At 33.2% G+C, this 24,080-nt stretch overlaps 1 protein-coding gene across 4 annotated transcripts; it reads right to left on the bottom strand.

The window, feature by feature from the left end:
* Positions 1–18,912: 18,912 nt before the first annotated feature.
* Positions 18,913–24,080, bottom strand: LOC146954553 (calcium-dependent protein kinase 1-like). 4 transcript variants are annotated; one of them, XM_085717082.1, is made up of 8 exons: positions 23,900–24,080; positions 22,718–23,573; positions 22,278–22,421; positions 22,007–22,159; positions 21,682–21,797; positions 21,312–21,479; positions 20,484–20,708; positions 18,913–19,291 (listed from the first exon to the last, which is right to left on the bottom strand). In XM_085717082.1, exons 2-8 carry the CDS (start codon positions 23,532–23,534, stop codon positions 19,169–19,171), a joined length of 1,746 nt encoding a protein of 581 aa, XP_085573208.1. In that variant the 5' UTR covers positions 23,535–23,573; positions 23,900–24,080; the 3' UTR covers positions 18,913–19,168. The 4 variants fall into 4 exon arrangements, with proteins under 4 accessions (XP_085573208.1, XP_085573212.1, XP_085573204.1 ...); XM_085717086.1 differs by having other exon boundaries at positions 22,718–23,570; XM_085717078.1 differs by having other exon boundaries at positions 24,032–24,080.

Genomic DNA, 24,080 nt, shown 5'->3' with positions numbered 1-24,080 from the left:
TAGTCATGTTGATAATTTGTTCTCAAATGTAACTTCGGAGATCTTTATTTCTCTTGAGTTTAATTGCACAAATTGTGAAATTATTTACCAAATTAAGCTCACATGATCAATGACACTTTTAAGTATCAAAGGTTGAAATCTTTACCAAATTAAGCTCATGTCATCAAGCAATTTTACCAATAAGCATGAATCTTGTACAAATGTTTCAGTACCTCTTCAATTTCTTGACAATTGACATATTGGTGGACAGTTGAATGGGTTATGATGCCTGATGTAAATAAGCTTTTGCTCATCAATTGTTGACATCAATAGTTCCGTGTACAAAGGAGAATCTTCTGACTGCGTTGATTCAAGTATTCTTTAAATCTCAAACTTTATATAAGTGATAGCTTTTGCAAAAAAATAACTAATCAATGACAACATTCATTAACATACAATATAGTAGTCACAACCGTTCATTGCAAAATAACAAAGTTACTTTAAGGATCTTCCAAAAATAGCAGTCAGACAATCATACAATCTGAAATGTCATATAACAATTAACTATAGTAAGATCAAAGAGCTCGACAAACACATATGGCTATCATTTAATATAAACTTTAACGTTAGATCAAACACACTATAAAAGGTTATGATTTCTCAACGAAACTCTTTCTTCTATCATTTAATATAAACTTCAACATTAGTATCATATGGCTGGCTGCAATGGCTATGATTGTTATCCAATGGCTGTTTGGAGTGATTAAAGAGGAAGGAAGAGACATGTATGTATTCCATTATTATGGTAGTTCAGAAGTTGTCCCACATCGAAAGTGTGTAAACAACATAGACAAGCATGTACCTATAAAAGAGGGGTGTGTACCAAATTCCATAACACATTTAGGGACCCATGACCATAGATGAGTTGTCCCATGAATTCTAGTGGTATATCACTAGTCATTGTTGGGCGACATTGATGGAGATTCTATGTGGATACATTTATTAATGTCTTGATTTTATTTTTACATAGATTCTTAATCATTGTCTTTGTCCAATAATGACAGAATATATTAAACCATCTTAAATCATTAAAAAAAATAAGTGTTCCAATACTCGTCTATCATATGGTCTTATTATTTGTAATTTTTTGTTTTCTTAGCAAAGTGCCCTTGAATTGAAGATAAATTTAATTTTTTTTTTTTACAAAAATAAACGATATTCATTCATTCAAATTGATAGAGTATATCGATACAATACAAATCCAAATTTGCTAAAAACAAAAAGGATGAATCTGTGAACAAGCTCACAGTATCCATGCTAATAGCATAAAACGGCAAAGTACATATGCCTACAATATATTCAAGTCTCCGAAATACTCATGTCTCCGGATCTGCAACGTTGACGACGCCAAAGTCATTGATCAGATCTGCACTTGCTCAAAGCTAAACTTTCAACCTGGATCAAATAAACACCGCACTAAGACGGAAAATCAAAAACACACCGCACAAAGACGGGAAATCAAAACAAATAGAGTCGTGCAGAGATGACGAAATCACAAAAACAAACGAAAGAAAACTGAAAATATGTGAAATCACTTATTCAATCAGGATAGAAGGAAAAACAACGGAGGGGTGATTTTTGTGTCAAAATTGACCCTAAATCACCCCTCCGACAAGAAGGAGAAGAAGAAAAAGGTGACGCTAGGGTTCGAGAAGGAGAGAAAGAGAGAGATATGAAATTGAAGATAAATTTTTGTTTCTTTAAAATATTCATTCATCAATATAAATTTGTAACGGATCGATTTAGGGACAAAGAATTGATTGTAAAGAGTGGTATAGTTACTCATGGATGAAGTTATATATTTTCAATCCAATCAGAGTTAAGGCATTTATCTAATATAATTTTTTACTTTATTTTTTTAAAAAAATGACATGATTTAAATGGAGGCAGGGTTGCACCAAAAATGTTACACTACGTGCGTCTTTAAATAAAAGACCCCTTGAGTAAATCGCAAAAATTAAACAAGTCAGTTGTTGTATTAAATTGTTAACAAACATTATACAAATACAGATAATATCAACAGTTGATCTATTCAGAAATAATTGATATTCCAGACTTTACTCTCTTACTTTTCGAGACGAGTTAAATGTTACACTACGCGCGTCTTTATATAAAAGACCCCTTGAGTAAATCACAAAAATTAAACAAGTCGGTTGTTGTATTAAATTGTTAACAAACATTATACAAATACATATAATATCAACAGTTGATCTATTCATAAATAATTGATATGTCAGACTTTACTCTCTTACTTTTCGAGACAAGTTAAACACTTTAGAAGAACCAGATACCTGCTCCACAACTCTCCAGTGTCACCCTACATGTCCCAATATGTATTTCAATTAATTTGCACCTGTTACATTTCATGATTTTTTATTCATTTGCCCTTATTTTAATTTCCTGGACATGTGTGTTTAAACTTTGAACCTCTACTTTAGTGGAATCATATCGTGATTATGGCTCTAAATTACCTTTCTTTCCAAATATATGATCCACAATATATCCCAAACAAAAGTTTTAGAAAAAATTTATTTCCTCTAACTTCTTATTCTTCGATATTTTTTCGGACTTTCCATTCGATATCGTAAAACAGACTTATGATGTGATGGAGGCAAATGGATAAGACAATTTCTATGAATGTTTCATTGTCCAAAAACAAGAGATATATGCACAGTTAAGGGATAACGATAGAAGAAACAGTTCAATGAAGAGTTGAAAGGAGAATTAATATATATATATATATATATATATATATATATTTGTATGCTTTTATCCTAACCTAAGGATATATATGACAACGTTACTTACACCTGACAAAATGGTTTGAAAAAATTCACAATGCCTTGGACCCTCCAAACCTACAACTGTGTGAGAGACACAATCATGCAACTTGAACTTGTCCAAAACTCAAGTCTTCATGAAGAAATAAGCTGATAAGAGAAGGAGGTTGTTGGAATTTAAGATTGTCTAATAGTCCTTGTTAATCTCCAACACAAATTGGGTCTTAAGTAATTTGAGCCTTTTCCTGTTGTGGTCAGGATCAGAATATCGGATGCAAGCTTCAAACTGTGTTCGGGTGCTAAGATAAACACTGTTTTTTATGTCTCTTCTCAAACCTTGTAAGGGTGATCATTCTATTCCCTATTTATCATTACCCCTGCTGCAGCAGAATGAACATGACCACTGTCCGTGCCTTTACAGATTTTGCAGCATCTCATAGTCCCTAGCAACTGATTGTGATCCTTCAGGTCCACCACCTAGGTTCACTATCATACCGAGTACCTAAAAAATAGATACCTACCGCGTGTGTGAGACAAAAACTTGTCCTTGAATTTGACGAATATTTTTTAGGTACTCGGTATGATTCCAAATCCAAATCCAATATGTGTGAATCTATCTGACTCTGCATCATGTAGTCTAAGATATGGCAGCACACCAGTTTTCTTTTTTAGTAGACAATGTGAAGACATGAAGACAGAAGGGAAAACCAAAAAAAAGAAGGCTATTCTACTTAAGAATAGAATCAGATGACACTATCAAACCGTTGCTTTGTTTTAAATAAAAAATACAAATTGAAGTAGGGAGAAGATTTGCACATCTTAGTAAGGAAGAGGCGTGTATACCATTTATGTAGTTTGGCAGTCCCACATCAAAAATATTTAAACAACACATAGGAATATCTACCTATAAAACTACACGATGTAGACCACTTGATATTCAAACATGTTGGAATCATTAGTTATTGTTCGGTTTTGTAAACGAAGAAAATTTTAACTTGATATAAGTTGATGCATTTTTTTTATGCCTCTTATTTTCTAGTCATTTAAAATTTTCGTCGTCTACAATAGCCAACTAATAACATGGATGATTTTCTAGTTTAGCCTGATTTGGTTGGTTTAATATTATATATGCCCATTTATTTATTTTTAACTTTTATTGTCAATTATTTCAATTTTTTTAAGTATAATATTTTTTATTAAATAGTATAATATAATATTTTTAAGGTAAATAAGTGTGATGTTCGGATCTGAACCTCAGCCTTGTGTATAATAATGCATTGTCTCTACGAGCTATGCTCATGATATTTAGTTCGGTATAATATTTTATTTTTACGATTAATTTTTTATTAGTCTGGTGGATGATTTTTAGCTATGCTCATGATTTACACATCTTAGTACGGAAGAAGCGTGTATACCATTTATGTAGTTTGGCAGTCCCACATCAAAAGTGTGGAAACATCACATAGGAATATCTACCTATAAAAATACACAATGTAAACCACTTGATATTCATACATAAATACACAATGTAAACCACTTGATATTCATACATATTGGAATCATTAGTTATTGTTCGGTTTTGTAAACTTAGAAAATTTTAACTTGATTTAAGTTGATGCATTTTTTATGCCTCTTATTTTCTAGTCATTTAAAATTTTCCGAGTCTACACCAGCCGACTAATAACATGGATGATTTTTTGAAAGTATAATGTTTTTTTTAAGTAGTCTAGTGCATAAAATTCACTTTTTAAGGTGAATAAGTGGGGGTGTCTGGGTTTGAACCTCAACCCTGCATATAATAATGTATTACCCTTGCGAGCTATGCTCATGATTTTTAGTTCGGTATAATATTTTGTTCTTACAATTATTTTTTATTAGTCTGGTTGGATGGATTATTTTAATGAAATTTAATGGATATTGGATTATTTTTAAAAAAAATTAGCGGATTGTTTTTTATCCATCCAAATTATTCATTTTGGCATCTTGTTAATTTCACCTCAAAACCACAACCTCTCTTTCATCCACTACTTCTCTCTCATATCTCTCAGGGTGGTACCAAGATGGTATGTCACTTAAGGATGTCAACCTATCACCACTCTTTACATTATAGGAACTCATTTTCAACATCCATAAAGCTCAAATTGAGGTGTTTCTACTGTCACTATAATAGATTGGTGATGTAAACGCTTAAGTGCAAGAAAAAAAAATATGCTTTCAATTTAAGTGAATGCGGTATTGTATGACAATTTAAATGTCACTGCAGTCATTATATATAAAATTATTTAAAATAAAGGATATCCCAACCTAAGGATTTGACAACATCACACCTGAAATAATGGTTTGAAACAATTAACATGGTTAAAACCAACGGCCAAAAATTAGAATCAAGTGTTCAAGTATTCATAAACTTCTTTATTAAGAATTATACAAAAAATGCACATATTCTAAAGTAATTACAATTATTTACCTTATAAACAAAAAAAATAATTATACACCGCGATTTGAAGTTATTGATTTTGTAGTTATTATACAATGATTTGAAGAATTATACAAAAAACTTCTTTATTACTTCACATGGCTTTATTGTCAATTTTGTAGTTATTGATTGTTCGTTGAAACATGCACATTTCACGGATTTGAAGTATTATTATACTAGCTCTCAGGTTGGGGTTGTTGAATCCTTCATGCATTCTGCGGTGAAATTTCATTTTTTTTTCGAAAAGCATCATTGTCATTCGTGACAAGGTGTTCGCTGGTCGTTTTTTGTAACAACTTTTTTAGTTAATCGGCACAACTTTGGCCATGGGCACCCCTTATCATCCTCAAACGAATGGTTAGTCAGAAGAACTTAAAAAATATTTAGAATTATACTTATGTTGCTTCACATGGTCGAACACCAAGTCCTTGTCTCGGCTGTTGTCTTGGCTCGAATATTGGTATAATACGTCGTTCCAAAGTAGTATTTCTATGACGTCGTTCAACGATGCCTACGGAAGGGACCCTGCTGGTCTTACCCGTTATGTGCCATTGCCTTGAACCCCCCCCCCCCCCCCCCCCCCCTCCGCCCAAACCTGCAACTGTTGTTGACTGAGAGAGACACAATCCTGCAGCAACTCAAGTTGAACCTGACTAAAGCTCAAGCCTGCATGAAGAAATTTGCTGATATAAGAGAAGCCGTTTTTGCTCAATGATAAATGCCAAGAAGTGTTAATTTCATGCTATATTTTAAGCACTTTTTGTTACTTGCTTTGCAAGTTATTGAAGGAAAAGCCGAGAAATAAGCATTAAATGCCTTATTACGCTTTATATATCTTACTCTATCCTTTTATGCAGGAATTTACCCCAAGACACTGAGCAAAGACCAAAAATCATGAAAAAGTGCAAAATGGCAGAAGCTGATCCAGGAGGCAGTGTGTGCTCGCAATTGCGAGTGCCAGTTGCGAGCAACTCGCAGTTGCGAGTGCATTAGCTCGCAGTTGCGAGTTAGGGCGGCCTAAGCTTCCCAGATGTGACGTGGCTCAATCTGATTGGTCCAAGGAATCAACTCGCAATTGCGAGTGGTGTAGCTCGCAGCTGCGAGTTCAAGCAGAGCAGAAGTCTTTAAACAGCCACTTGCTATTCCTTGAAGATATTATCTTAGGAAATATCTTATTATCTAGTTAGTTTTTATCTTAGATCTTAGTTTCTCTTAGTTTTCACTTGTAATATCTTTTAAAAGAGAGAAAATAGGGCTAGAGCATATAGAGTGAGAGTGATTAGAAGTTGGATTCCTCCTCCTTTGTGAGACATCACAAGTTGTAATGAATCTTTCTCTTTCAATCCATCCTTGCAAGGCTTCCATGATGATGAGTAGCTAAATATCCTTTGTTGGGATAAGAGGTACTTGATCTTGCTAACATGTAATCTTTTGATCTCTAAATATATGGTTCTAGCAATTTTATATTCAATATTGTTGTTATTCTTGTCCTTAATACTTTCAATGAGATTCAAGATGATTTGGACACGAACTCTTGAATCTAGACCTAGAGTAACAATCTATCTTAGGTTAACTTACTTGACATCTTTGGTAACCTGTGATAATCACTTTTAATCAAGAACATAATGCTTTTGGACATTTAGTCAAGCTGGACACGGTCGATTAAGTTATCCGATCGTCTTTGTGATCGTTTAAAAGATTTGGACACGAATGTTTAAACGATACCTTAGAGATAATGATATCGCTTTGGACACGAAGGATATTGTAGAAATGATTGTGATAATTTTGATTATAAAGCTAGAATTCGTATGGATCATTTGGTTATGTGTGACGCTTGGTTAAGGAACTCTACTCCTAACAAGTTTCAAGCCTTATTAATCTCAACTTTTACTTTTGCAATTTACAGTAGAAACTCTTTAATTTAATACTCGGTAAATTAATAAACTCTCTAAAATAATAAATTTGTCCGGTCCCGACTTGGGCCAATGTAAAAAATTGAAAAACTCGATAAAATAATAAGATAATAATTTTTCGGGAAATCCCTTTATAATTTTCGGTCCCAAGAAAATCATAAATTAATCATTCATAGAAACTGAAAAAAATATATTAAGAATACATTGAACACATTTGTTCCTCTTGTTTACATTTACTGTACTTCAAAAGTCATTATTGATTTCTAATGCATATGAACACAGTAGTTACTAATTTACGTTGAGTCCCAATGTTAACTGCAACGTAATTCTAAGAGGCATAGACTAATTTGCCTTTTTGTTTGGTATGTACAGTATAATTACTTAAAAACTCTTTAAATTAATAATTATTAATTTATCGATAAATTAATAACTCTCTAAATTAATAAATTTCTCCGGTCCTGACATTATTAATTTATAGAGTTTTAACTGTAGTTTAGCTAGTTACAATTAAAACAAACAAGTACTCTTAATACTTGGAATGATATTTGATGTTAAACTGTCCTTGATATCACACTAATCCCTGTGGAGACGATACACAAATACTTATCTTGTTTGATGCAAACCTACTTCATCACTATTCCACTTGTGTACCATTAAGGTACCAATGGTATATACCATTGGCCAATTAGAATGTGCCACCTACCAATGTTACTTTATAAATACTTTATTTGATATATATTTTTAAAAGGTGTGCCACGTGCCACATTCTAATTGGACAATGGTATATACCATTATGGTACACAAGTGCTATCCCAACCTTATTGCCAACATGCAGTCTCACTCCGAAAGAATCATAAATTGGGTCTTAAGTAATTTGAGCATTTTCCTATTGTGGTCAGGTATGGATGCGTGGCTTATTAGCTTCAACTGCGTTCAAGTGCTAAGATAAACACTGTTTTTTATGTGTCTCTTCTCCAACATTGTAAGGGTGATCATTCTATTCCCTGTCTATCATTACCCCTGCTGCAGCAGAATGGTCAAGAGAAGCTTCTGTTTTGAATGTTGTTAGTTTTATTGCCTCATTAGGTATGACGACTATAATAGAATGGTGGGTAAAGATGTAAAAGCTTAATAGCAAGCTAAGTAAATTATGGTGCGTCTGACTCCAAGTCCTGGTCTCGGCTGTTGTCTTGGGCCGAGGATTGGTATAATATGCCGTTCCAGAGTAGTATTTTTATGGCCCCTTTCAAGGATGCCTATGGAAGGGACCCCACTAGTCTTACCCGTTATGTACCAATGCCTTGGACCCCCCAAACCTGCAACTGTGGTTGATTGAGAGAGATGCAATCATGCCTCAACTCAAGTTGAACCTGTCCAAAACTCAAACCTTCATGGGGAAATTTACTGATATGAGAAGGCAGTCGTTAGAATTTTAGATTGGCGAATGGTTTTGTTAAGCTCTAACCTTATCGCCAACATTCGGTCTCACTCTGAAAGAATCATAAGTTGGGTCTTAAGTAATTTGGGACTTATCCTGCGGTAGTCTGGGATTGGATGTTTTTCATGTGTCTCTTCTCAAACCTTGTAAGGGTGATCATTTTATTCCCTATTTATGATTACCCCTGCTGCAGCAGAATGAACATGGTCGATTGTCCGAGCCTTTACGCATTTTGCAGCATCGCACCGTCGCTAACAATGGTCGGTTGATCAAGCAAGTCCTACATGGGAAAACTGGTTGACATTACAAGTTGATCATCCATCTCTTAATGGGGAAGGTAATGTGACGTATGGAAACTGTAACATACACAAAAAGCCAACAATGGAGCACCAACAACATCATACAAGAAGAAGTGTGATGAATGTAGAAAGTGATTTCGTTATGATTCTAGATGATGTTGGTCTAAATTACACTCCTCTTCGTCACACTATTGGTACAAATCAGTCAAGAAGGTTTAATCGCTTGCCTCCTTATGGTACTGGCCAACGAGGTTCCGGTCAGTAGAATAAAAGTGAAAGAAGGAATGATAGAGTCTGAAAGAAGTTTCAATTCAAGCCTTCCTTGATTACAAGTTTGCATTAAGAAATATTGGTTCTGCCACTAAACTATTAACTTTTTTTACTCAATGATACAATGAGTTTAATTGAAGGTGTTCTTGCACATGCTTCCATGACATGGAATGCCACACATATATTCAGCCATACAAATATAGACCAAATGTTCAAATCACAAAAACAGAACCAAAAAAAAAATATTTAGGAAATATAATGTTCTGATCAGCAACAAGGACAACATTCAGCTCTAGCCTCAGGCTGTTGGTATCAAAATGGTCAGGATTAGATGCGTGGCTGACCAGCTTCAATTGCCCTCGACTGCTAAGATAATAATTCTATTCCCTATTCTTCACCTTGTAAGGCTGATCATTCTATTCTTCCCTATTTGATATAATTTAATCGTAAATCATAAAAACTTAACATTAATATCATATGGCTGCAATAGTTATGGTTTGGTATCCTGATCTGTTATCCAATGGCTGCAATTAAAGAGGAAGGAAAAGGCATGTATGTATTCCATTACGGTAGTTCACAAGTCCCACATCAAAAGTGTGGAAAAAACGTAGACAAACATGTACCTATAAAAGAGTATTGTGCATGCCATTGTTTACAACACATTCGGGGACCCATGCTTTATAGTTGAGTTGTCCCATGAATATTTTTGTAGTATATACTAGTCACTTCTCGGATGACAGTGTTGGAGATTTTAATGGATGCATTTTGTGAATGCCTTAATTAAAATCACATAGAATCTCCTTTCTCTATCGCTGATGGTGTATATTAAAATCATTTATAAGTTAGTATAAATTATAAATAAAAACTTTGATGTGCATGCTATAATTTTTTCATGAAAAAAGTTAGGTATAAATGTACTTTTGATCCACTAACTTTTCAAATGTTGTGATTTTGATCCTCTATTAAAAAAATGACAAAATTAGTCTTTTAAATTTTAACCCCTTTGCAATTATCGTCATTTTTTTCCAATTTTGACTCAGTCAACCTTGTATGGCATGCCACATGTGTAATTACCAATTTAAAAAAATGCCAAATAATTAATTAATAATGAAATAAAATAATTGAAAAATAATTTTTGTTTTGAAAAAAACCCAGATTTTTTTTTAAAACACTCATCCTCTTTTTTCATATCTTCATTCATCTTCATTATCATCATATTCTTCATACATTCATCATAAAAAAATCCATATTTTTTTTAGATCATCAAAAGATTTGCAGTTGCCATTCTTATCCATCCCCAATCATTTTCACATTTCACCATTCAACCTTATTCTAAGACTTGTCACGATAGCAGAATCAATTGTTCATAATAAGTTGAAGCAATGATGCATCCCTTGGTAATTACTTTAACTTAAATCATATATTTGAATGAATACAAGAGCCATTCCCAACAGCAATGAATTGTATAAAAAAATATAAATACAATTCTATTGAACTATATAGCACTAACACTTCAATTTCAAAGTGTGGCCGGCATCTGACAAATTTCATTGTCTGACACAGACACAACACCGATACATGTGGTTAGGTTCAATCACTTCCACTTTCTCAAATAACTATGGTGTCTATGTGTCAGTATTAGTATTGTAAACTACAGATATTGAAGACAAGGTAGCTAAAAAGGATAACAAAGTCAAACAATTAAGACCACTTACGTTATCTTCATCAATTTCTTCTAAGCGAACATCTTTAATGCCAAACTCATCGCAAGCTTGTTGAAGTTCTTCTTGAGTAATATAGCCACTTCCATCTTTATCAACGTAAGAAAAGGCTGCAAATAGATGATCTTCTCTTTCAATCTTCTCTTTCAATCTTTATCAACGTTGCCGCAATGAACTCACCGTAATCAATTGTTCCACTGTTATCTACGTCAGCCTACAATTTCAAGGTATAGTGATATGTTAGAGATTTGAGTTAGCATGTTAAATAGAACACATTAACTTATCATTTGTTTCTTTCTACTTTATAACGAGTTCTTTAAAAGATACTTACCTTTTGCATTAAATCATAAATTTCAGACTCCTTAAGATTAGCACCAACTTTTTTCAAACAAACTTTAAGTTCTTCAAAAGTGATTTGGCCATTGTTATCTGTGTCTATCATCTTGAACATTACTTTTAATCTTGGCCAACGTTGATATCCTATGTCGGTAATAGTTATGATTTGTTATCCAATGACTATTTGGAGTGATTAAAGAGGAAGGAAGAGGCATGTATGTATTCCATTTCAGTAGTTCATTCAGAAGTCCCACATCGAAAGTTTGTAACCAACATAAACAAACATGTACCTATAAAATAAGGGTGTGTGCCATACTTCAAAACAAATTTGGTGACCCATGTTTTATACTTGAGTTGTCCCATGAGTTCTATTAGTATATAATTTGTCAATGTTGGGCGACGTTGTTGGAGATTCTATATAGATGCATTTTTTAATGTCTTGATTTCTTGATCATATAGAATCTCCATCAAGGTCGTTCGAACAATGACAAAATATGTTAAAATCAATTTAAATCTTTACAAAAAAATAATTTAATCTTTGTTATTCAATAACTCAAGGACAAGTTTTTGTCTCACACATGCAGTAGTATATATCTATTTTTTGGGTACTCGGTATCCAACCAAATGAACAATTAATCTGGAGAACCGATCCCACCCTCCATCAATGGAGGGTTCAATTGAAGTAATAGCAAAGTCATATATGAACTAGCAGAGAAATTGTTGACATTTGAAGAGGATTCAAATCTAAGACTTAGAGACACCTTATCATAAAAAATTTAAAGTAAAAATGATTCCAATACGTGTGAATCTATCTGACTCTGGCATCATCTAGTATAGGATATGGCAGCACACCAGTTTTCTATTTTAGAAGCGTGTGTGCAATTTCTGTAATTATTACCATCCCTAATTGAAATAGGCTTCAGTCATGTTGATAATTTGTTCTCATACTTGGAGATCTTTATTTCTCTTGAATTTAATTTCCGAAATTGTGAAATCATTTACCAAATCAAGCTCACATGATCAACTGCACTTTATGTATCAAAGGGTGAAATCTTTACCAAAGCTCTAATGTCATCAAGCAGTTTGACTAAAAAGAGTTGAATCTTGATACTTCATTAACATACAATATATAGCTTGATACTTGACACAACCGTTCATTGTAAAATTACAAAGTTACTTTAATGATCTTCTAATAAATTCTCCCAAAGACAGTAGTCAGACAATTATACAATCTGAAATATCTAATAACAAACAACCATAACAGTAAGATCAAAGAGCTGGACAATCCATTTTTTAGTTTACAATACACTTATGTATCGTCATGTTGGAGCAATAGCAACAACTCAAATAATTTGGGACCAGGACGAGAGGCAGGACAACGAGGCATTGGTGTATGGTCTAATGGCTGGCCGGTCGTTGACGGGGACAGACTAGGAATGTTCGTATATAGAGAAGTAAAATCTGAAATCCAGAATTAAAACCTTAATATTCTACAGGTTATAATATCAACAATATATTGTATGTTAATGAATGTTATCATGTTTAAACTATAACCATCGATTGTTATCTAGTACAATCCCATATGAATGATTCGAAACACAAAATCTAAGAAAGATAAATTAATGTCTAAAGAAGCTTAAACTTTGGTAAGGCTAAGAATGCAAATAAACTGAGATTAAATATGTGATATCAACTTTCAAAAGTAGTTTTGGTATTCTCTGTTGCAAGTGTGCTGACTCCATTTGTGATATTTAAAAATAGTACAAAAACTAACAAACCTTGTAGACGTTGTGATATCTATCCACCATAGTTCTATAAATTTAACCAAAAACATGTTATAGGAGAATGATATATGACTAACTTCATTAGATTCGAACCAAGTAAAATAATAATGGTTTAAATAAGTTTTTAGTCCTATAAAAATTTCAAATTTTGTTTTTAACAAAATAATTGTAAATGTTGTATCAACGAGATAAGTGATTGAGTGGTATGAGACTACGTTGAAGCCATTTCTTAAAATATGAAATATGATGACGCAACATTGACCTTTATCTATACAAAATCATGCTACCTTTTAAATATATTTGAAGCATCAACATCACAATAGTCATACTTGACAAAAATAAAATTGCAGATTGCTTATTCCTGGTCAAAAATTTGATAACTAGTGAACGATCAACTCAACGGATACCAATTGGATCTTTCTTTGGAGGCATCCCTTTTTGCTTGGGAGAATGAGTTACTGACGGAATTACTAGAAGATTTGGAGATGGCTTCTTAGCCGGTTGAAGGTGCCGGCGTGTTTGTTCTACGATTGGAGTTGGAATCCAAAAGCGTGCCTCTTATGGTAATGAGGAGGTGTTCAGCCGTTTCAGCAGTAAAAAGTTTGAGGCTGAGGTATGCTGTTTATATTGCGGTGACCTGTGCTGGTTCTGTGCAGTTTTGCATTTGCCAGCCTCATTATTTTGTTTCGGTGCTGATCTGTTTTTTGTTTTCCTGCTGTTTGCGTTGTTAGTTGCGGTTGTTTTCCACCTCTGTGTAGTGCTTAGTGTGTTTTTGGGGTTTCTGTTTATATCCGAGCCCTTTGTAATTCTGTGTTTTCTAGCCGCGAGTTTTTGTGTGCTTCTTGCACACACTCGTCGTGAATCAAATTTGCCGTTTCTAAAAAAGAAAATGGTATAGTAAAGCTGAAAAATGGCCATTGTTGAAAAGGGAATAAGTTCAAAATCAGTTTTCTTTTCTATAAAAAAAAAAAAAAAAAAAAAAAAAAAAAAAAAAGCTAAATGAAAAAATTCCAATATAAAACTTATGGTTTCTCAATGAAACTCCATTGTTGAAAAGGGAATAAGTTCAAAATCAGTTTTCTTTTCTATAAAAAAAAAAAAAAAAAAAAAAAAAAAAAAAAAAGCTAAATGAAAAAATTCCAATATAAAACTTATGGTTTCTCAATGAAACTCTTTCGTCTAACATTTAATATAAACATTAACAGTAGTATCATATGGCTGGCTAATAGTTATGATTTGTTATCCAATGGCTGTTTGGAGTGATTAAAGAGGAAGGAAGATGCATGTATCATGTATTCCATTACAGAAGTTCAGAAGTTGTCTACAGTCACTATAATAATAGAATGGTGGGTAAAGATGTAAAAGCTTAATAGCAAGCTAAGTAAATTATGGTGGGTCTGACTCCAAGTCCTGGTCTCGGCTGTTGTCTTGGGCCGAGGATTGGTATAATATGCCGTTCCAGAGTAGTATTTTTATGGCCCCTTTCAAGGATGCCTATGGAAGGGACCCCACTAGTCTTACCCGTTATGTACCAATGCCTTGGACCCCCCAAACCTGCAACTGTGGTTGATTGAGAGAGACGCAATCATGCAGCAACTCAAATTGAACCTGTCCAAAACTCAAGCTTTCATGGAGAAATTTACTGATATGAGAAGGCGGTTGTTAAAATTTTAGATTGGCGAATGGTTCTGTTAAGCTCCAACCTTATCGCCAACATTCGGTCTCACTCCGAAAGAATCATAAATTGGGTCTTAAGTAATTTGGGACTTTTCATGCGGTAGTCAGGATTGGATGTTTTTCATGTGTCTCTTCACAAACCTTGTAAGGGTGATCATTTTATTCCCTATTTATCATTACCCCTGCTGCAGCAGAATGAACATGGACGATTGTTTGTGCCTTTACACATTTTGCAGCATGGCACAGTCCCTAACAACGGTCGGTTGATCAAGCAAGTCTTTTTCCAATGTGATGGACTCACGAAGGCCGAGGCTACATGGGAAGACTGGCTGACATTACAAGTTGATTATCCATCTCTTAATGGGGAAGGTAATGTGACGTATGCAAACGGTACAAAAAGCCAAATTCTGTTATGTTGCAAGGACTGATGGCAGCAGATCCGAATAATCCGAAAAGGAGAGCAAGTATAAGGCCATGAGAGTTGATGCATTATTCAAAGTGCTAGGTCTTTGATCATTATTGAATGCTAGATATGCAAGTCCTGCAGTAGCCGAAAAACAACCAGTTTTTATGTTAAAGATTCAGAAAAGGCATAACACAAGCCATGGACTGTAAGGAATTTGCATAAAAGATTCAGCAATACATAACATAAACTACCTCAATTGAGTGCCCTGTTATGGTCAAACAAGTAACGTTTTTGTCAGGAATGGATGGCGGAAACGACGGTCGGCGCAATGCATTTGTAGTGCAAGAACTTTTTTAAAGAAAAATTTAGTTTAATCAATACTATGTGTTGAAAATAATATTTAATATAGACATTGTTTACTATTAAACCTTGAAATATCAAAGTAATATTGAATTCCAACACAAATTTAAATTTCTTACATTTGAACATTTGGTTGCACACAACCTGTTTTATTATATTACCATCAACTAGCATCATGTTAATAGAAATATGAAGTAAAACGATTCAAGTATGTGTGAATCTATCTGACTGGCATCATCTAGTCTAGGACATTATGACATAATGACTTAAAGAAAAAACCAAAAAAAAGAAGGCTATTCTACTTAAGAATAAAATCAGATGACACTATCAAACCGTTGCTTTGTTCTAAATAGAAAATACAAATTGAAGTAGGGAGAAGATTTGCACATCTTAGTAAGGTATTTTAGCAGTCCCACATCAAAACTGTGGAAACAACACATAGGAATATCTACCTATAAAACTACAATGTCGACCACTTGATTTCATACATATTGGAATCATTAGTTATTATTCGGTTTTGTAAACTTAGAAAATTTTAACTTGATTTAAGTTGATGCATTTTTTATGCTTCTTATTTTCTAGTCATTTAAAATTTTCTGTGTCTACAATAGCCGACTAATAACATGGATGAATTTTTGAAAGTATAATTTTTGTTTGTTAAGTAGTATAGTGCATAGAATTCACTAATTTTTAAGGTGAATAAGTGGAGTGTTTGGGTTTGAACCCAACCCTACATATAATAATGTGTTGTCTCTCCGAGCTATTCTCATGATTTTTAGTTCAATATAATATTTTGTTTTTACAATCATTTTTTTATTAGTCTGGTTGGATGGATTATTTTAAAAAAATTAGTGGATATTGGATTATTTTTTTAAAAAATTAACGGATTGTAATGGATTAATGAACTAGTTACTTGGGAGATCTTTATTTCTCTTGAATTTAATTGCCCAAATTGTGAAATCATTTACCAAATTAAGCTCACATGATTAACTGCACTTTTAAGTATCGAAGGATGAAATATGTACAAAATTAAGCTCTCATGTCATTACCTTTGAAATCTAAATCCGAAGGTAGCTCTAAGCAACCTTTAGAAATTTACTTCGAAGGTCCTAATGAGGAATTAAGGAGAAGTACACGACAAAGAAAAGAGACATTCTTTGAAAGTGACGAAAGGAATTAAGGAGAAGTACACGACACGACAAAGAAATTTACTTCAATGGCAGATTGGAAGAATTAGTAACTTCAGGGACGAATATTCAAATGACCTATATTTGCAGGGACGAAAGACTTATTTAAATCTAATTTTTAATGTCTTGATTTACTTCACGTAGAAAATGTTTTAGTACTCCTCTGTCATAGGGTCTTATTATGTGTAGTTTTTATTTACAATCGTTAGTTTAAAATATTTATCCATCCATATAATTATTGTTCCAACAATATTTCTTAATTGAGAAGATTTACGTTTTAAAATTAAATATGGGTGTTTTTGTAAATAAATCATTAATGTATATGGAATTTTTGTAAACGATATATTTAGGGACAAAAAATTGATTGTAAATAGTCTTATAGTGAGTCATGAATGAAGTAATATCTTTCAAACCCAATTAGAGTTAAGGCATTTAACTAATATAATTCTTTACTTTGTTTAAAAAAAATGACATGATTTAAATGGAGATAAAAGTTGCATTATCTCCATCTTTAAATATAAGACACCCTTGAGTAAATCATAAAAATTAAGCAAGTTGATTGTGATATTAAATTGTTAGCTAACATTATACAAATTAAACTCACAATCTGTGATTATACACATGCATATAATATCAACAATTGAAATTTTTTTCTTAAATAGTTGATATTCCTCACTTTACTCTCTTACTCTTTAAGATGATGAGTCAAACAGTTTAGAAGAATCAGATACCAGCTACACAACTCTCTAATATAACCCTGAAAATTTTACCCTACACCCTAACATTTATATCCTCACCCCAACATTTTATCCAAACTACCCATATTACCCTTTTATATAAAGTGAAACCTTTTTTTTTTTTATTTGTTTGGCATACTCGTTTTATACCTTTTTCGAAAACGATGCACGCTGCTTTCCGGTTTAGATGGTTTCGTTTTATTTTTTTCTTTTTCCGTTTCATAGATCTACCTGGAAACGAATACTTTTCTGTGTTTTGTCTAATGCAGTCTCTCCTAATCAATTAGTAATTGAATTAATCCAGAGGTTGAGTGACAATAGGGGAAAATGGCCATTGGATTGGAGGAGAGAGAAAGTATGCGATCTTCATTTTCTTAAATTTTCTTGTGATTTCTTCACCTTTGTTGCTTCTCTGCAACCTTTTCAATTTAGTCGTGATAGTCATTATCACCACCACCCCACCATTAACATCCATCTAATTTAGTTGGATATGTTTTCAATCCTTCAATCCAAGTATCTTTGTTTCCTAACAAAATGCATATAACAAACGGCGGATCTATTACGTGAATTATGTTTATCCATTGAAAAAATCAGTAAGCCAATGAAGAAATTGGATGAGTGTACATTGCAACAACAACTGATTTTTCTAAAACGAAACCAAATCTCTTTTATGATTATTTGTTTTTGTGTGAAACAACAATTGCAATTACAAAAATTGAACCTTAAAAAAAAAACATATTCCTGTTCTTTTATTTCGGTATTTTATATTTGAGTTTTCCGGAAAAGATTTAAGAAGATTTTCTGTTTTTAAAGATAATCAACCAAATATGTTTATTATAGTTTTCATGTTAAACTCAAAATTGTTGAATGTTAGGGTGAAAATTAAATGTGTAAGAAATTAAATGATAAAAAGGATAATTTTGGAATTATCAATGATTTGTAGGGGTGAAGGTACAAACGTAAGGGTATATGGTATAATTTCCTATAACCCTACATGTCCCAACATGTATTTCAATTAAGAGTAGTGATATTTGAACAACTATTTTGATACAACTTTTGTGACCACTTCTTTTTTTCTCTCTTTTCATTGGTTAAAAACAATGGAGAGAGAAAAAGGTAGAGAGAGAATAAAAGTATAATGTGAGTATGAGAGAGAAAGTTGTCACAAAGTTGTCACAATTTGGTTGTACAAATATCATTTCTCTTCAATTAATTTGGACCAATCACATTTCTAAGATTTTTTTATTCATTTGCCCTTATATTTGAAAAATATTGATCTATTAATAAAATAAGAATTTATATCATGATTGTCTCTTTACATTGATTTCATTTTTATAATTTTTAATTATGTCATCAATTGATTACATAAGATGAGGTTATGAGCAAAACAAAACAAGGTTTTGGATTATATAATCCGAAAATCCATATAAAGCGGTTCATATTATATAATCCGAGCAAAGTGTATTTTGCAAGAAAAAAAATTAGGGCGTGCAAAAAGTAAGTTTTCAATAAAACAGACATTTTGGATATGACCATTTGGGACTATATGATCAATCAATCCACTATCATTTGTCCACAACAACATCTCTATTTAATCTTTAAAACATTCTCATAATTACAAAAATCCATTTAAACTAAAACACAAACAAAATAGCTGAAAGGCCAAATTGGCCTCCACTGACTTGTGCTAATGCACAACATGAACTTTCAAAGGAAAAAAAAAATCTCAATGCTGACAATGAATACTACAATTTTAATGCCTCCTTGAAACGAATGCTGAAGTTATTTTCTAGACCTTTCTTACCAACCATAGGAAGATTTCCTTTCTGCATCATAGCTGCAAACTCGTTATAATCTATGCGCCCGTCCTGCACAAGATAAAACACGGTTGATATTAATCATGTATGTAATTAAGAAAGCATCAGATTTTGAGTATAAGGTGTTCAATATTTTAGCAGAAACATTGAATATTAAACATTACTTTCTTTTACTGTTCTTGTTCATTACAATGGAAACATTTATATCACTTACTTTATCTGATGGACAACCCACAACACAAAAGCTAGCTTTTGGGGTTGAGTTAAGCCTTATTTGGATAAACCCTTAACTAATTGTGTTGAAATTTGAGGCCTAACCCATCCTTACAAAACCGGCTTGAAAGCGAGTGCCTCCTCTTTATAAACTCTTATCAAGAGTCATATCTAACCGATGTTGGACTAAATCCACCCCCAAATAGCCAACACAAGGCAAGCCAACACAAGGCAACTAGGAGCATATCGGAATTTAGGCGGGATTACCAACACACACCCTTACGCTCGGGGTGGGATTTCCAACAAATTGTTTATAGCATATGCGCTTGTCGTATAAGTGCTTTTTGTGTGTTACCTATTTCTAAAACAAAAGATAAAATAAAGTCAAACTGTTCTCATATAAGCTATATGCTATTTTCATAAGCTATCCTGGAGAGCTTATAAAAATAAGTTGAGAACAGTTTATAAACATGTCACAAATTGTTTCCATAAGCTCTCCCAAACAGTTTATGCCAATAGATAAGCTCAAATAAGTCAATCCGAATACGCTCCTAGTTCTAAGCCCAAATTCTAAGACTTGTCATGATGGCAGAATTAATTGTTCAAAATAAGTTGAAGCAATGATGAATTGATGCCTCCCTTGGTAATTATTTCAACTCAAACCATATATTTTTTAATGAATATAAGAAGCATTGTCAACCACAATGAATTTCTATTCATGAAGGCCTTAGATGTAAGGAGAAAATATTTGTACAAAGAAATGTAAATACAATTCAATTGAACTATGTAGCATTAACACTTCGATTTGAAAGTGTGGCTGGCGGCCGACAAATGTTATTTCTAACACAGACACAACACCTATACATTTGGTTAGGTTCAATCACTTTCACTTTCTCAAATAATTATTGTGTCTATGTGTCAGTGTTAGTGTCGTAATGTGTCAGTGTTAGTATCGTAAACTACAGATATCGAAGAGAGGGATGACAAAGTCAACGAAGGATGACAAAGTCAACGAGTTAAGACCACTTACATTATCTTCATCGATTTCTTTTATTATCTCTTCCAAGCGAACATCTTTAATGCCAAACTCATCACAAGCTTGTTGAAGTTCTTCTTGAGTAATATAGCCACTTCCATCTTTATCAAAATAAGAAAAGGCTGCAAATAGATGATCTTCTCTTTCAATCTTGTTAAGATGCAATGTTGCCGCAATGAACTCGCCATAATCAATTGTTCCACTGTTATCTACATCAGCCTACAATTTCAAGGTATAGTGATAATTAACATATTACTGTGAATCTAAGATAAAGTAAAAGTTATAAAATCATCAGAACTAGGTTCTCAAGCTTGCTGAAATATATCAAATTCAATTGTATATAACAAATAATACATTCATTCAAAGATCACTGTCCTCCTCATTCAATGTCACGGTTATAATTTTGTACATAAACTGTTAATAGAGCTAAAAATAGGATTTCTATTAGCATGCGCCAGGGTTTCACAAACAGGTCCGCACATTGATCTGGGGTCACATCGGCTACAAATGGACATAACTCCAATATCAAGAATCGTGATCATGATTTAAGCCCAATGTATGCGCAAATCCTACTTGATTTGAGATTTCTCGTAAACTAGGGTGTATGTTATGAGAAACGAGAAGGGTAGTAGGGAATTGGAAGATCATATAATTGGTGAAGGAAATGTGAGGACCAGATTATCATCATGAAGATTTGCAATGTAACAAACTGCAAAAGCTATTTCAAAAGATCTTATTCTTCCATTACATTTGTAAATCATCAACCAACTAATATCATTTATCTCTTTCTACTTTATAATGAGTTCTTAAAAAGATACTTACCGCTTGCATTAAATCATAAATTTCAGACTCCTTAAGATTAGCACCAACTTTTTTCAAACCAACTTTAAGTTCTTCAAAAGTGATTTGGCCACTGTTATCTGTATCTATCATCTTGAACATTTCTTTTAATCCAGCCAATTCTTCTTCGGATAAGCTCTCTGCAATAACCTGAAAAACGCAAAGGATGGTAAAATGAAAAAAGGTTCAAACTATAACATCTCATCTTCACCTTGCAGCCAGAAATCCGCAATGAAAGACTTCCAACTTACACACACTTAGTGTAATTATCGTCATACTCAATTTTATGTATTACTATTATGTCCAGATCATAAGATAAACGAATTTGAAATTTCCATATTGACAGACTTACTATAAGAGCCATTTTCTTGAGCTTGTTCATAGCAGAAAATTGCTTCAATCGACTTAATACGGCGGAATCAAGTGGCTTATCAGGTGCTACACCATCAACTTGAACCCAAGGATGACCTGCAGGAAATTAAACATATATAAGGATGAAAAAAACAAAGTTTATTGGAATACCATATTATGTTTCCCTTATTTTAGGAGAAGCCGTCAATATTGTGATTCAGAAAAGGGCACATTATAATCCATGCACAAACATCAAATATTGCATAGACATTTACTTAAGTGATAGATGAAAGTATGATTAAATGAGCAATTGATAAGCTTATTACATAATACTTGATGTGCAGTCATCCGCCTTTTAGGGTCACGAACAAGCATTTTCCTTACTAAATCCTTTGCACTTTCAGAAATTGCAGGCCAGGGATCTGAAATGAAGTCAAGATCACCACGCAAAACCTGTTCGAATATCCCTTGTTCGCTTTCTACACAACCATAATAAGCACAAGAGGAAAGGGGTATCAATAATCAGAAAAATATAGGTATAAATTTACAAGAGCAAAGGTCAAAACGAAGATGTTCAATGAACGCAAAAGATCTCACCAGCCCAAAAAGGAGGTACTCCACTCAAAAGAATGTAAAGGATAACTCCGGCACTCCAAACATCTGCTTCAGGGCCGTAACGCTTTTTCAAAACTTCTGGGGCAACATAATATGGGCTGCCAACCACATCAATAAATGTATCACCTGGAAGCAAAATATCATCTCATAAGTTTTTCTCCATGTAATCAATTTGCATTTTCAAATTGTATGAAGCTTCAGTTAAAAAATGCATAGGTTTAAAACACAGAATAAAAGCACTCATTTTTCATGAAAATAAATAGAATAGCTGAATAGGTACTATAATTGATTTAGATAGAGACTAAGCTTAAAAAACCATAATTTTATAGGAAATAAAAACATCTTTAACCTTGTATTTTAATCATTTTTGAAGGATTGTATTTTAATCATAAAAATATAATATGACAATCATCAGAAAGTACCTGGCATAAAGAACACAGATAATCCAAAGTCAATGGTTTTGAGTAGTGAATCCTCTTGCTGATTGACAAAGAGAAAATTCTCGGGTTTAAGGTCTCTATGCATCACACCAAGAGAATGACAGGCTTCAACAACACCAACTATAGTCCTAATAAGTTCAGCTGCCTTTCTTTCGGTATAATGTCCGCGCTGGATAATCCTATCGAAAAGCTCACCACCTGCACACAATTCCATCACAACATGAACCGCCATTGCATCTTCGTAAGCACCTTTGATGGATATAACATTAGGATGACCAGCCAAATGGTGCATTATCTGAATTTCTCTTCTAACATCCTCGACATCCTCATCGGTTACCAATTTCCTCTTCGCAATAGATTTACAAGCATACTGATACCCAGTTGCTTTCTCGATACACAAGAATGTTGTCCCAAACTGACCCTGTCCGAGTTTTTTCCCTAGACTATAGAATTCCTTGAAATTACCGGTTTCTCTCTGCAACACGGAATCAACACGAAGTCCTGCACTAGAACTTCTCTTCACAGAAGGTCTCCTATGTTTCTTCTTCTCCTTTTCCGATTCCGGTTCTGATTTCGTCTCTTGTTTTGTCTCCGGTTTCGGCATAGTTATCTGCTCAGGAGGTTTGTTTTGAACAGGCAAAGGAGACTCCGGCTCATTATCAGTCGTCCCCTCATTTACTGATCCTCTATTAGACACTGATCCTTCGGCATCAGGCGGTTGCGACCGCCAAATCGCAGCGGAAAATGATTGAATAATACCATTCTTTGAAATGCTAGGACCAACACATGTATTCCCCATTTTGCTTCACTTCACACAGATCTATTCCAACTTCATCTCCTAAAACAAAAACACAAGATCTGAAATTCAGAATATACAAACTTCAAAATCAAATCCTTAATAGCATGCATCTAACTATATAAGTCAAACCTCATATATTATATCAATAATTTGTTATAAACAAAGATTCAATAGCATCAACAAAAAAGTGGTATATTGAACTATAAAGCAGAACTAGTTTTATATAAAAAGATTAATAGCTAATGATTGATATTGACAAAAAGAAAAGGTAAATGCTAAAGTTTAAAAAAATTATCAAAAAAACAATGAACAACCCAGTTGGTAAAATTAAGAAAAAATCAAACTTTATTGAATTTTAAAGGTACCCTTTTGGATAAATGCATCAAAAGAACATAAATCAGGAATTAAAAAGAGCAATAAAGTAGAAAGATTGAAGAAAAAATATTAGAGAGAAAATGAAGAAGTTGAAAGAAGAGAAAGAAGTTGGACCAACCAACCTTTGAGTTTACCAAGTCAGTTGAAGTTGATGAAAGAATGTGTTAAGAC

This window comes from Medicago sativa, chromosome 1 (genome assembly GCF_051527215.1).
Source record: "Medicago sativa cultivar Bolivia chromosome 1, Bolivia_mono, whole genome shotgun sequence".
In the NCBI taxonomy this organism is placed as follows: domain Eukaryota; kingdom Viridiplantae; phylum Streptophyta; class Magnoliopsida; order Fabales; family Fabaceae; genus Medicago; species Medicago sativa.
The sequence above is the reverse complement of the archived record's forward strand: the minus strand, read 5'-3'. Positions and strand labels throughout refer to the sequence as shown.

What these genes read in the sequence shown, in the direction of transcription:
- LOC146954553 (XM_085717082.1), bottom strand. Translation starts at nt 23,534, where the DNA reads ATGGGGAATACATGTGTTGGTCCTAGCATTTCAAAGAATGGTATTATT. An exon ending in ATCTGTGTTCTTTATGCCAG is followed by an intron (nt 22,422 to 22,717) that starts GTACTTTCTGAT and finishes TTTTGCTTCCAG; the next exon opens with GTGATACATTTATTGATGTG. An exon ending in AGTACCTCCTTTTTGGGCTG is followed by an intron (nt 22,160 to 22,277) that starts GTGAGATCTTTT and finishes ATGGTTGTGTAG; the next exon opens with AAAGCGAACAAGGGATATTC.